The 14,163-nt window shown below is 36.7% G+C and overlaps 2 protein-coding genes across 2 annotated transcripts in view; one reads left to right on the forward strand and one right to left on the reverse strand.

Moving 5' to 3' along the window:
- The first annotated feature begins 325 nt into the window (after positions 1 to 325).
- Positions 326 to 14,163, forward strand: part of LOC137242893 (uncharacterized) — a 122,513-nt gene continuing 108,675 nt past the window's right edge. The window contains exon 1 of the mRNA XM_067770174.1: positions 326 to 379. The gene's annotated coding sequence lies outside the window, so the exon portion shown is untranslated. The remainder of the gene's footprint in view (positions 380 to 14,163) is intronic.
- LOC137237264 (alcohol dehydrogenase 1) lies at positions 5,158 to 8,899 on the reverse strand. The gene is made up of 3 exons (XM_067760688.1): positions 8,713 to 8,899; positions 5,742 to 6,143; positions 5,158 to 5,644 (listed from the first exon to the last, which is right to left on the reverse strand). The coding sequence occupies exons 1-3, from the start codon at positions 8,803 to 8,805 to the stop codon at positions 5,366 to 5,368; spliced, it is 774 nt and encodes a 257-aa protein (XP_067616789.1). The 5' UTR covers positions 8,806 to 8,899; the 3' UTR covers positions 5,158 to 5,365.

Raw genomic sequence — 14,163 nt, forward strand, 5'->3', positions numbered from 1 at the left:
AGATCTACCAATAAAGAAGTAAAGTCCGTGCACTGACCCAAACATACATACTTAGATAAGACCACAGTTGAATGGCAGATAAGAAATTAGGAGCCGCTCTATTGTGCATTGATTTATATAATCAGCTGTGCTTAGATTGTTGAATAACCAAATTAGTTATATTTTTTGATAAGCCAAAATGTGAATTATTGAAAAGTTGACAAATATGATTACTAAAATCTAGTTTAATTCTAATTCAGATTAAACGGTATATTCATTTAATTGGTTAATCGCAAATCCTTAGGTATTTAAGAACATAAAACTAAGCTCTTGATGGGGTTTTCAGTTTCAGTCGTCAAGCAAACTTTGACTACACTCTGAACAATATCAGTCTGGTCAGGTAATATACGAATATGTTTACCATAAGTTACTAAAAAAAAAGCCCAAGTAGATGGAAAACCCGAGTTCACCTTCTATAATATTGTCTTAGTAAAATTAGAAAGTAATATCTGTGAAAATAGAATAAAATGAATGAGTTAATATAATTCAACCAGTAACAAGTAAGGACTAGACTGTCTTCGGTTGCGCCGAATGTCGCTGAGCGATAATCTTATCCCATTCGTAATATTCGAATAATCGGTTGTATAAAATATGTTATATATAGAGAATAGATGCGCCTTAGCGAAATTTTCGATTTCGACGATAATCCTCACACAAAGTTTCACGTTTCTTGTTGTCTACATGATAGCGTTCCTGTGAAGTTCCTTTCCGGGAAGTGAACTATGGACCGATCTATTCGAAAAAATTATATTCACGGTTCGATTTGCCAGAAATTTGGTATATAGATAGATAGCCCTTTGCCTAGATTAGTATTTGTAACACATTTTTTTCGGGAAATGGAGCAGGGACCGACTTGGACTGGGACTTGGACTAGGACTGCGACTGCGACTGGGAGCGACACATAGACTGAGACTTAGACTGGGACTGGGACTGAGACTGGGACTTGGACTGGGAGTTGGAATGGGAGTGGGACTGGGACTGCATCTGGAACTGGGAAAACGGGATGGAGAAAAACAAGAAGAACTAGAGAGGAGGAAAAAGAAGGAAGGAGAGAGGGAGCGGTAAAGAAGTGAGGGAAAAGACGAAGAGGGTCAAAGAGACGCAGAAAATGAGACATGCAGAGGGAAGAGTGCAAAAAAGATAAGGAAAAGGGGAGAGGGGAAGTGAGAGTAAGAGGTAAAAACTGCTTAAAAGTTATGCACAGAGACCAAAGCTAGGGCAGAGCAACTTCTGCTGGGTCTGCTAGTATACTATATTTCGATCTGTACGATTTTATCATTCACCAATATATGCCGTACAAGTAAGCTTTTAGTGTAATTTGTAGCTTCTAGCTGTTAAATTGGAGCAAAAGTTACGAAAAGTTTCTTATCTAAACTATCGGTTGTAAAAGATATCTTAATATATAAAAATCACGTTTCACTATGTTTGGCGCAAATGGACTCCTAAACTACTGAACCGATTTTGAATTTGTTTTGCACCCCGTATGTAGTTTCTAGTCTAACTTGAAAGACAGGATAGGTTATATCTCAATTTATAGTCACAATATTATTTTATTGCAAATTTTTTTATTTGTTTATACGTAATAATAAAATGTTACGTATACACACATGCTCTCACATTTTTAGGGGTGCGGATATACTTCCGTGTAATTGGTTGGTGTTTAAAACAACGTGCTTATCAATAAAAAATATTACAGCGAATGATATCAAGTATAGCACATCACCAGGCCCGCCGAGAGGGTGGGAGGGGGGGGGGGTTTCTGAGGGGGCCCGCGATTTAGAAGTACTATGACATTTTTTTTAATTCAGGAGAGTATTTAGTTGTCCATGTGCTATTTTTAAGCCGAATTTCAAAAGCAACGAAAATCTGTATTTCGTTTGAATATTATAGTGAAGTGTTAAAAATAAAAATCTATATATATATATAAAGAAAGGCTGAAATGTGTGTTAGTTGTGCGCCGGTGTTTGAAAGGATGCGCCAGTCGATTTTGTTCAAACTTTCACACAAGTTGCGTAAATTTCATGCGGTGGTTAATACATAGGTTTGGTGCGATCGATGTACAGGGTCTCGAGATATAGGCCGAAACGTGGACCCGAGTACCCCTAGAATGTGTTTGTAGAATATGGATAACAATGGATGGCAGAGTCAGACGGAAAAAGCTTAATAAAATGTATGCAGATAGGCCAAATTTAGGACAGGACAACGTCTGCCGGGTCTTCTTGTATATTATATATTCGAGCGATCTCTACGATTTTTTAAATAATATGTGCTGTATACAACAGCATTTGGTGAAATTTGAAGCTTCTATCTGATAAATGGAAGAAGATATGACAAAAACCTTTTTTCTGAAAACTTTTGCTGTATAGTGGTCCGATCCGGTCTGTTCCGACATATGACCGCTTATAACAATTCAAAAAGATATCTTAAAAACTGAAGAACTAGTTTGCGTTTAAAAAGACAGGCGGACATGTCGTAAACAACTCAGATAGGCATCCTGATCATTGCGGTATACTTATTCGTGGTTCCAACTCTTCTCCTTTAAATACTTACAATTTTGAGGTTCATAACAAACTTTATACATCATTTCATTTTCATCAAGGGTAACTTTAAAGAAAAGTTACAACTTTTAGTCTCAGAGGCAATCTTTCGTGACACTGCGTGTATATAAACCTAAAAATATGCAGACATATTTCGGTTTTTGTCCAAAATTATTTTTAGTTTAAGCACAAGAAGAGAAAATAATTAAATTTGGTTTTTCCTTTTTTAAATTCCTGAGTTTCCAAGCCGAAATTTGAACTTTGACCTATGGGAGAAACGTTTTAGCTTCTTCCAAAAATAAGCAAAAGCATATGTATAACAATATACATAAATCCACCAAATCTTTAACTTCCCTGTCACTCGCATGTTACTCTGGACAGTGGCCGTACTTTTGACTATCGTCCCTGATAATTTTTTTGACGAACAAGTATTTTATTTGAGAATTTTGAAATTTGAAAAACATGGTTTCTTTCAGATTTTCAAGCGAAGGTCATGATGTTTTTTTATTCAACTTATAAAGTTTTGCGTCGCTGAGATAAAGAAGAATTATCTCCAAAACTCCCAGATCCGCTCCATCTGATGTTGTCATGGTCCATGCCGCTGCACCATATAGCAAGACCGGTACGGTATGTGACTTGTAGAGCATGTTTTTCGTTTGCCGAGAGAGGAATTTCTTTCTTTGCAATTGCCTGCCTAGTCCAAAGTAGCATTTATTGGCAAAAGTGGACTTCAGAGCTGTTGTTGTTGTTTGTGTAAGTGCTGGTTCCCAAATAAACGAAGTCTTTTACTATTTCAAAATTACAGCTGTCAACAATGGCGTGGTTGCCAAGGTGCAAAGGGGTTGACTCTTTGCGCGATGACAGCATGTACTTCATTGTATCCTCATGCACAATCAAACCCACCTTTCCGCTTTTTCCCTCGAATTTGGTGTAAGCATAACTTACGGTGCGGGTATTCGGACCGATGATATCAATATCGGAAGCATGCACGCTCATTTAAATTTGAGTTAAAACACAAAATGTCCAATAGGTTTCTTTATACACATAGCAATGTCACCATCGAGAATGTCCTGCATTGGAAATATTAATTGCGACGTGCCCTAAAAAAGCTCATCACTCAACACTACTCGTATCTCAACGAAATCATTTACTGCATTCTCAGGCATACGGCTGAAAGGTTGTAAGTGAAAAAAAAAAAAAAATTAAAAATTGTCTTTTCACAAGAAATAAAATTAGTTTTAATTCCCCCACACAATTCTTAAGCAAACAAACGAGCTAGCTCCTTATTATTTTCAAATCAACAACTAAGATTGAACAAAATAATATAAAAAATAAAATTAAACAAATAAACCACCCTAACATCTATGTATTTATATAAACACATGTATTCATAAATATTTGTTTATCTTTTTTGTTTATAAATAAATGCCACGTATGTTCCAATTAATCACATAATACTCACGTTAAATAACCTAAAAAAAAAAAACAAAAAACAAATAAAAATAAGAAAAGTTCACGATTATGTATAATCTTGCTCGCCTTTTAAACAAATCACTGATGAGTATTTCAACAGCAATTTTTTATTTTTTTTTTTGATTTATTGAGCTAATTAAAATTATATATTTTGCGACATACAGTTGAGCAGCACAACATATATACATTTATATATAATATATATGTACGCAGCCACAGATACGGAAAATTAGTCCATCCAAATGTTTTGTTTAATTGTATACATATTTCTCTTGCTTATTAGTCTACTTGTCTGAAAACTTTGAAATATTTCTTTGCATATTATACTTTTGAAAAAAAAACAAAACAAAACGGGCGCGTATACTTATGTATACTTAAAGATTTTGCATCACTGGGGGGGTAATATTTTTTTGTTTTGTCGACAGACCACTAGCACTTTCAGCTTTCAATAAAACGAATCTGATTTTCACCCTTCATTTAATTTATTTATTATTTTAGTTATATTTTATGTCACATGGCAAGAAACCTCCATTAGGTATCCCAAGAGTAAGCAAATAAAAATAACAAAAGGCTTCGTTTCTTTGGAAACCAGCATTAACACAAACGACAATATCAGCTCTGAAATCCAAGTAGGCAATTGAAAGGTAAATCCCTTCCTCGGCAAATGATATCAAGATGAAGCGACTCTGGGTTTGTTCGAGAGAAAAGTTCTTCGAAAGATTTACGGACCTCTACGCGTTGACGATGGTGAGTACTGAAGAATATTTAATGATGAGCTGTATGAGTTTTACTTAGACATCAACATAGCCCAGCGGATTAAAACGCAGCGCCTACGCTGGTTTGGCCATATTGCGCGAATGAAAGAGGACGCTCCACCCAATAAAGTGTTTTTATCAGAACCCGCTTATGGTAGCAGAGGAAAAGGGCGGCCCCCACTCCACTAGAAGGACCAGGTGACAAACGATTTAAATTTCCTTGGTGTGACCAATTGCCGCCAGTTAGCAGCGCATAGAAGCGACTGACGCGCCTTGTTGGACGTCCATAACCGTTTAAACGGTTAAGCGCCAGTTAGGTAAGTAAGTAAGCACTTAAAAATTAAATCACATGATTTAATTTTCTGTAATATTTATTCTCTAGCAGCTTTATTTCCAAATATTCGTATAAAAATAAATACGTTTTTGAAAAACATTTCAACAAGTTTCTATTAAAACAACTACAAATATTTTAAAGAAATTTGCCTAATATAAAAAAATGTTTCTAAGTTTGGGTTACAGTAATTCATATATAAAACACATATTTTACTATGCCATAGGTCTTCAATAAGTCGGCTCCCAGTAAACGCTAGGCTTCACTTTGGTCAAAGTTTCTTGATTGCTAATGTAAATGGCACCATTATCTTCCAGCTCAACGGCTTGCGCCACGTGTGTGCCACATATTTCGGTTGTTTGAGCTTTGGACGAGTTCAGTTTTTCAGCAATCTCTTTGGAATAATCAAAAGTATATTTACTGCCAATATTATTTTTCAAAGGTGTATCGGTTAGACCTGGACAAAACGTAACCACAGCAATGCCAGTATGTTCATAGTAGTGAGGATCCTGAAATGAAAAGAATGAAAATATTTATCGATTTAATTAAAAACATATTTAAAAAAGAAATATTATTACAATTGTAGTACACAAGTTATTTACTTACCGCAAGTGATCGTGAAAAGCCCACAATGCCAAATTTGGATGCACAATAAACGGCTGCTGATGGGCATGGCTCCAAACCCAACACAGAGGCAATGTTCACAATTACACCACCACGTCCATGCTTATTCTTATCCATATATTGCAATGCTTCGAAAGTTGTATTGATGAGACCGATTAAATTGATATTCATTGTTAATTCAACATTGGGATCCGCTAAAATCCCAGCACCGTTCACCAAAGCGTCGATATATTTCACTTTGGAGACGACATCAGCCAAGGCCTGTTTGATGCTTTCTTTGTTGGTTATATCGAATTTAGAGTAATAAACTTTGGTTTCGGGGTTGATTTCTTGCAATTTCTGAATAGCCTCAGGTTTGTCCAACACATCTAATACGTAGAGGGACTGTAATGGATAAAAAAGTGAATGGCGGCAAATATGTAAGCAAAATTCAGCTGTTGCCTTATCTGAAAACTGTCTAAAGGAGAAACCCCCAGTGTTGCCATATAAATAAGCCAATCCCAAAGGAGTCTATCCAAATAGAGTTTAAATTTCACTCAAAGTTAAGGAAATTTAGTTAAACTTAGCTTATAAGGGCAGAGAAGGGAAAACTGTAGGAAACGCTAGAGCAAAGGACTGCTATAAATTTAAGAAGTTTGTATCAGGAGAAGTTGAAAGAGTGCAACTACTTCTTATCAAAAACGCTGACAACTGCGTTCAACAAATCTTGTCCTCTTAAAAGATTCAATGGGAAAGCAAAGCCATCATGGTGGAGTAAGAAGGAGTTGAGTCTTCTTAGAGGGCACGAAAAATTGATTTTTAAGTTGGCAAAGTTGCGGAAATCGAGGAGTACTGCGATGAATATAGAGATTTGTTGAGGATTTTTGAACGTGAAATAAACAGGTCAAAGAGGGTTTCATGGAAAAGTTTCTGTGCGGACATAGAATGCTCCAGCGAAATGGTGAGACTGAGGAAAGTCCTATCCAAGGGAGACGCGGTCCAGAGACTGATAAAAAATTACGACGGGGCATGGTCAAACTGTAGTGAAGAGTCCCGTGAGGCACCACTTAACACATATTTCCCATCAGGAGATGATGCGGAAGAGCTATGTACCAACGTCTTCACTCTTAATACGGAGCGAGAAGTACGTTTTCTAAATTCAAATCGCCGGGTTCAGATGGGGTACTCCCTACTATGCTGTAGATGACATGTGGAACGTTTGTATAATAATCTTTGAGAGTTACATGAAACTGAACCAGGTCCCGCAGTCTTGGAGAATGGCTCGAGTAATCTTCATACCGAACGCGGAAGAGCGAGTAATGTAAAGTTGAGTTAACCGCCAACGTAGAAAAACCCGATAAAATATTATTTAATAAGAAATATCAGGTCCTTTTTAGAAGAGAGGGTGACAAAGCATTCGCGGCACTGATGTAAAAGGATGCTAGGATTCGAGTGGGGCCTATCCTCCAAACCGCCCATTGGGTATTTACGGCAATTGTCAAAACCATAATTTACTGTGGGGTCCTTGTTTGGTGGACAGCCAAACAAAAAGTACGCATACCAAAAAACCGAGCGGGGGGGGGATATGTATACTATTAAAGGTAAGAATAATGGGGGCCCAAAAAACTACCCCGACAGCGTTGCACACCATTCTATACATCCAGCCTGCAGACCTAATAACCAGAAACATCGCATTAGCAATTACAACATGGCTTAAGGCCTCGAGACAGCGTGATTGCAGGCCTTATTGTCAAAGCATTACAGCGCCATCTAACAATGGGCCAACGTAATATATGACTCCGCGCCTGACCTTCGAAAGATATATTAGGACCACAATTGATCCGAAGGTTTGTGCCAGGATGCAGAAATGGCAGAACATACGGATGGTTCCAAATTAATGGAAGGAGTAGGGTCTGCTGTTTACTATCTCGATCCAGAATTAAGTAGATCCCACAGGCTGCAATACTACTGCAGCGTCTTTCGGGCCGAAATTATAGCCGTCAAAAAAACAGCAGATGTTCTTGAGGAAGCGTGCTTAAGTTGCAGTCGCGTCAATATGAATAGTGATAGTCAAACGGTGATTAATGCAATAATCTCACACAGTACTTCAACAAGAAGTGTTCTGGAATACAAAGAAGCATTGGAATAACTTCTGAATCACGATAGACGTCCCAATTCGTTTGGAAGAAATCAAAAGGAGACAGGAGTTGCATATGATCCATCAATCAAGAAAGGTGTGGACGAAAGCGCGGGGCTGCAAAATTTCTAAGATCATATTAAAAGTCGATACTAGCCACAAAAAGAGGCTCATTTCTCTGAAGAGAGAAGATTTAAGGCTTACGTTGAGCATACTAACTGGACCTCCCTTCTGGCATCACATGCTTATAAGTGAAGCCTCGTTAGTAACAGCAGGTGTTGGAAGTGCGAGCTGCAGGAAGAAATAGCTAGGTCCTAGAAAATTTCTTCTGTTTGTCAAGAGGACATATAACATAAGTCCTGGCGCTTGATTGAGGCTCTGGTAATACTATGGACACATTCAGCCTATTTGAGGTGTTTATTGACCTGCCAGTTCAACATAGCTTAGGGAAATCGAAGTCCGAAAAACATGCATTGCCTCGTGAAAAAATAAAATGTTTCTTATATTTGCAATTTTTCTCGTTTTTAATAATTTTTGGCTTCTTTTTCTTTTAAACTTCTCAGTAACAGTGGTTGCTGTGGCAACTTTGCATAACTAAATCTAAGTAATCAACTCAAAGTCAGTTACTTTCGTGTTTTAGTCAATTATGAGCTAGGTCTTTAAGCAACTGATAGTTTTTTTGCTTTTTCTTTTTGCAGGGAATTTAATGACTTTTTTACTCTTTTTGATATTTTTTTGAATGTAAAGTCCTTTTTTAATTAAAATATTCAAATAAATTCTTGCACATAAAATCCAAGTTCATCGTTTTTCACCATGAATCTTTTTTTTTCACCTTACCCCCCAATCCCTTTGCATCATTTGTTTGCAAGCTTCATAGCCAATTGAGCCCAAACCTCCGACGAATACAACATTTTTATCACTCAAACTCATTTTTTCACTTTTTTTACGGTTTTACACGGAAAAATAAAAAAATCGCGGAACTGCTCCCTGGCGGACTGCTTGAATACTGTGGTTTTCTCCAAATGACTTTGTGGCTTTTTATATGCAAAAAGATCTCTTAAGGCAAAGAAATTTGTTTTTCATAAATTAGGGCGCATGTCACTGAGCTTTTAGATACGAAATGATTGCGGGTGTTGATTTAACAACACATTAAATTTGCGCTGTGACAAATAAAAATAAAAAATCTGCTGTTACCAATAAATTTTGTGTATTAACAAATTTTGTAATATTCGAGTCTTCAAAGTACAAACATAAATGTAAGTGTCGGCCATGCAAAAATGAAATTTATAGGATCACCTGTAATATATGAATTAGCTTAAGTTGAACTGGCTGGTCAATAAAGACCTCAAATAGACCAAATGTGTCTATAGTGCTACCAGGATTTGACGAACGAAGAACCCCAATCAGGTGCCAGGACTTTTGTTATAGAATAACTCCGTCCACTTGGCAAATACCAAAAGTTTTCTAGGGCGTAGCTCAATTGCTGCCTCGAGATTTGACAGCAGAGTCGCCCCTTTTAACTAGAGCCTTGACCTGGCGAGGGCAGGACACGAACACAGAACGTGCTCAACCGTTTCGTCCCGCAGCGCGCACTTCCTACACCTGCTGTTACTGACGAGGCCTAACTAATAAGCATTTGACGCCAGAAGGCAGGGTCCGACTGAATAAAACACCGTAATATATGCACCAGCTTCAGACATTGGCCAACAGAAAGGGAAGACGAATTGAAAATGATTTGTTTTCATTTGTTTTTGGACTCGGATGTCAGCTCATTTACATACCATCATTTCTTTTTTTTCCAGGATACCAAAAAGATCCGAGCCCAAGTAGCACACGGAGCTTCATTTCGATGCACTTTCTCCTGAAACCATTTGCTGTTGATATCGTATAGTTTTTCGGTACTCAGTTCGAACTATTTGGAGCGAACAATGAACCTGCATTTACATTCTTCCTTAAGTTCCGGCAGTATATAACTGCCCATTGTTGGAAACTTAGTGTGCGCTAGAGATCCGCATTAACACAGGTAGTGCGCGACTGTTTCTTTGCTGTCCTTATCGCAGCAGCTCCTGTAAATGCTGTTAAAATGAATCCCCATGCTCTCAGCAAGCAGGCCAAGCCGTCAGTGACCCTTGATTGTGGCAGTAAATTCATAAATATATCCTTCCTTGACCTATAAAGTCATCTTACTATCGTAATTTGGCCATGTTTAGTTGTTTATCTAGTATGTTTCCGAGGAGGCAGTGCCCCTGCCCTTGCAAGTTCGTCTGTCTTATCATTGCCCTCTGATCAGGTACCCATATGAGGGTTATGTTTGCGAAGTTAGCTTCGGCTTGAAGTGACCTCTTACATCTGCTAATGGCCTTAGACGAAGTGATTGGGGAGTTAAGCGTCATAAGCGCTGCTTGGCTATCTGAGTAAATGCACACCTCGCGTTCTCCACCGTGTTTTCCGACACGGGCATACATGCTCTCTATGTGCCTAGAACTTACGCTTTGAAGATAGTAGCAAAATTGGGTACACGGACAGACAGCGACACCTTAAAATGTTCGCAGAAGACACATGCTACCACAACGAACTCCATTTTGGAACCATCAGTGTACACTGAAATTGCGTCCATGCTTTGAACCCTGTCGCCCCTCCAGTCACCTTTTGAGGGGAGTTAGCCTTATTACGCCTGTCAAAACGTAATGAGAGCGTGTAATAATCAGATGACACCCTGCAAAAATCGTGAGCACTCCATGCATGCATGTATGGAGTACTCGCTATGAACCAAGCGAGTGCTTCAAAATTAACCACAATGCATACAAAAAATATGGTCCAATTAACATTGCGATTTCCTAGGACTGGACCATATACTCCAGCTCCGCATTACATCAGAGTAATCCATGGAGTACCCACAGTGATTACAATCGTTAAAAACGATCAATGATCGGCTTACAATATGTTCGTGTAGAAACATGAGTTGGTCCATTGCTGCATCACAGTGGAGTATAATGGTAAGTACTCCAGTAGACCACATGATCTAACGATTTTTGCAGGGACAGAGCCACACAGAGACTCGCGAAATACCAGAGTACGTCAAAACTGCAATTAGGGCTATGATGCTTGTGAGGTTCGAACGACCGTCCTTCCAAGCCACCCGCTTGATTTTTTGTTTTTAATTATTTGGGTAGTAAATAGGAAGGAGAGCGAATCGAAATATGTAATGGTAATGCTTATTGAAATACTAGCACAGAAACGCCTCAAGCGTGTTCTACACTAATGTTTTCAAAAAAATTTAATGTGTCTCGTTTATTGGTCTTTCAAGTTTGCAAAATTTTGTTAATGAGTTTATTGTGTTCATTATTGCAGCTGTTCGATAATCTTGATCACCGCGCAATGAGCGCTTGCCAGCAAAAACAATTAACAGCAATGACATCACAAAATATGTTTGTCGCAACAAATTTGATATCAGTGCAATTTGCTTAAATTTTTCGTAAGCAATAGAAATTTTCAGGATTTAAAATTTTTTTAAATAATTTTTACGTACATATATTGGCCCGTTAGTATGTCAATTAATGGACGCAAAATTAAATGTGAACCAATATCGATTTTTATTTATAAATTCTCAGTTTTGTCTGTGCACTTCATCTGATATTATATCGGCGAAAGGAGACACGAACCAATATTTGCACGCAGCTGGAAGAGGTGCAATGGGAGCAATGTTACTCAACTCGGTTTTCCATTAGAGAGGCCTGCCCATTAGGTGAATGTTTGCAAACTTTTACTATATATTGTCGATGAGAGCGTTGAGCATAACTTCCAGAGGTTTTGTGGGTGTTAGTTAGACTAGGTTGGTGCACATACGAAACAAAAAAGTTGCAAAAACCTACCCCTAAATTTTAAAATTTTATTTTTTTATCGTTGAAATTATAGCCGAATTTGCTTCTTCTTTTATTGCAAGAGGATTATTTTACATCCGATATTTTAAATTGATATTTCACGGTTTTTATATTGAAAAGCTCCATATTACCTTAATAGGTACTTTTGAGTTCTCATGTCGTTGATGATATTTTGTAAAGTCAGATGAATAGAATCACATCAGCCTTCGTACAATTTAACGATATGTCATCGAAAAGAGTCGACTGGGTATCACAAAAATTATCGAATTGTGACCAATATGTTATCGGCATGTAATATATTTGTTATAGAAAAAGGTATCGATTTTTTATAAAAAAAATTATCGACTTACTACCGAAAAGTTATCGATTTATTAATAAAACGCTATTCATTATTTATCGAAAAGTTATAGATATGTGTAGAATAAAATCAAATTGTTTTCAAAAACTATCGATTTCCAATCATAAAGTTACCTATATTTATCGGTGTAAAGTTATTATCGAAAAGGTATTGATTTTTTATCAAAAATTCATCGATTATTTATTGTAAAATTATGTATATATCGGCGTTTTATCGACTCTTTACCGATTTGTTAACGAAAAGTTATCGATTTACTATCAAAAAGTTATCGATATTTTATTGTAGTGTTATGAATTAGTCATCGGCGTGTTGTCGATAAAACTTCATATACCTAAAATCGATGACCTATCTGTAACTAATATAAAGCCGATGATTCGAATATAATAAGATAACAAACTGATTACTCGAATAGTTTAAATCTATATAATTATGGTAAAGTGACCTTTGTAATTGTTTAACTTAACTATTTTAACTCCTGGACTGAGCTCTAGTCAATTCAAAAACATTCGATATCTGAACGTATTACCCATCGTACGTCACGAGTACTTGGTACTTACGCCTTTTTTTGCTTTCCTGCAAAATTATTCCCAATTTAGAAAAATTATTTTTTTTTTTATGAATGTTGATATTTATAGATGTCAGTACTTAAAAACAAAATTCGGAGTCACACCGGTTGGCGCTCAAAAATGCTTTTATTGTTTGTTATATCACTAAATGCCAAAAGTATTGATAACAAATATATTGTAACGAATTTAGTGCAATTCCGCTATCTTCTGCTAATGTTCGTATCGCTAAACTGTTGAATAAATAACTCCAATATTCAGTAATGTAAAATGGCCTTTATTAAAGTACTTCACAATAACAATTCTACTGCTTACTTAGCTTTAACTCCTTTTATACTCTTTGATGTCTCGTTCGCATACTTCTAGGCGTTTCTAGAATTTAACTTAGTTACAAGCTATAAAATTATCAGCTGTAACTACAGATGCACGTTATAGCTTCTCATATGCGCGTGTATATGTGAGTGATTCTTGCCCAAATGATTGCCTACTTTTGTGAGCATCTCAGATAAGATATATGCATGTGTTTGTGCGTTTCTCTCCGCTGCTTGTCTGGACATATGGGTAGACATAATGATTAATTTGTTTACGTACATACAAGTGTGGCAGCTTGCTTTTTTATTGTTGTGGCTTTATTTACTTAGTATCAGATTAGTGATGTGAGTATCACTTAGTGTCACTAATATTCGTCACAATATTTTCAATATTTTTTTGCATCACAAATATTTTTTAAGTCTTTTTGCTACTTTTATTGAACTGTCATTTCTGACGAAAGCGTAAAATATTTCTAGAGTCATTGTGCTTCGGGGTAGATCGCAATCTTATCAATAGCACCCTGACTGAGATGATTTGCAAATTATGCCATTGGTTATAACAAAAATTGTAAAAACTCTACCATGCGCTCTTATCAGTGTAGGCTTGAGCTTTTCTTTCTTAGCAGTGCCGTTTTAATTTTATTAACGACCCACACAAAATTTTAAAATTCTCGGAGAAACAATATATGTGACCCGGCCTATGAAAAGATGGCTTATGACTCAAAAAAGAAATTTCAAGAAACAGCTGTTAAAGATAAAAAAAAACTATCGAAACAAGAAAAAAGTGGAAAATTTTTTTTGAGTCATAAGCCACCTTTTCATATGCCGGGTCACATATATAAAAAATAATTTGTATACAAAAATTCCCTGAATATACTATATTTGAACACTTAAGATAGCACAACACTAAATGCTTAGAGGGGTGGTTCAATTGACAATGTTATAAAACGTTGACACCAAACCATTCCCCCGGCGAAAATATTTCCGTAACCAGTTGTTGGTTATTAAAACCTACCAATAACCCAGCATTACAACATTACTGCAGAATGCTACCGATAGTCCTAAACTTGTTATAGCGTTTTTTTTTTTTTGGAAAAAATTGTTGCCCAAATAAATGTTAAAACCTGAATAGTACATGAAAAGAACATAAATGGATACCCCGTGTATAAGCTGAT

The sequence above is a fragment of the Eurosta solidaginis genome, chromosome 1 (genome assembly GCF_040869045.1).
Source record: "Eurosta solidaginis isolate ZX-2024a chromosome 1, ASM4086904v1, whole genome shotgun sequence".
NCBI classification, from domain to species: Eukaryota; Metazoa; Arthropoda; class Insecta; order Diptera; family Tephritidae; genus Eurosta; species Eurosta solidaginis.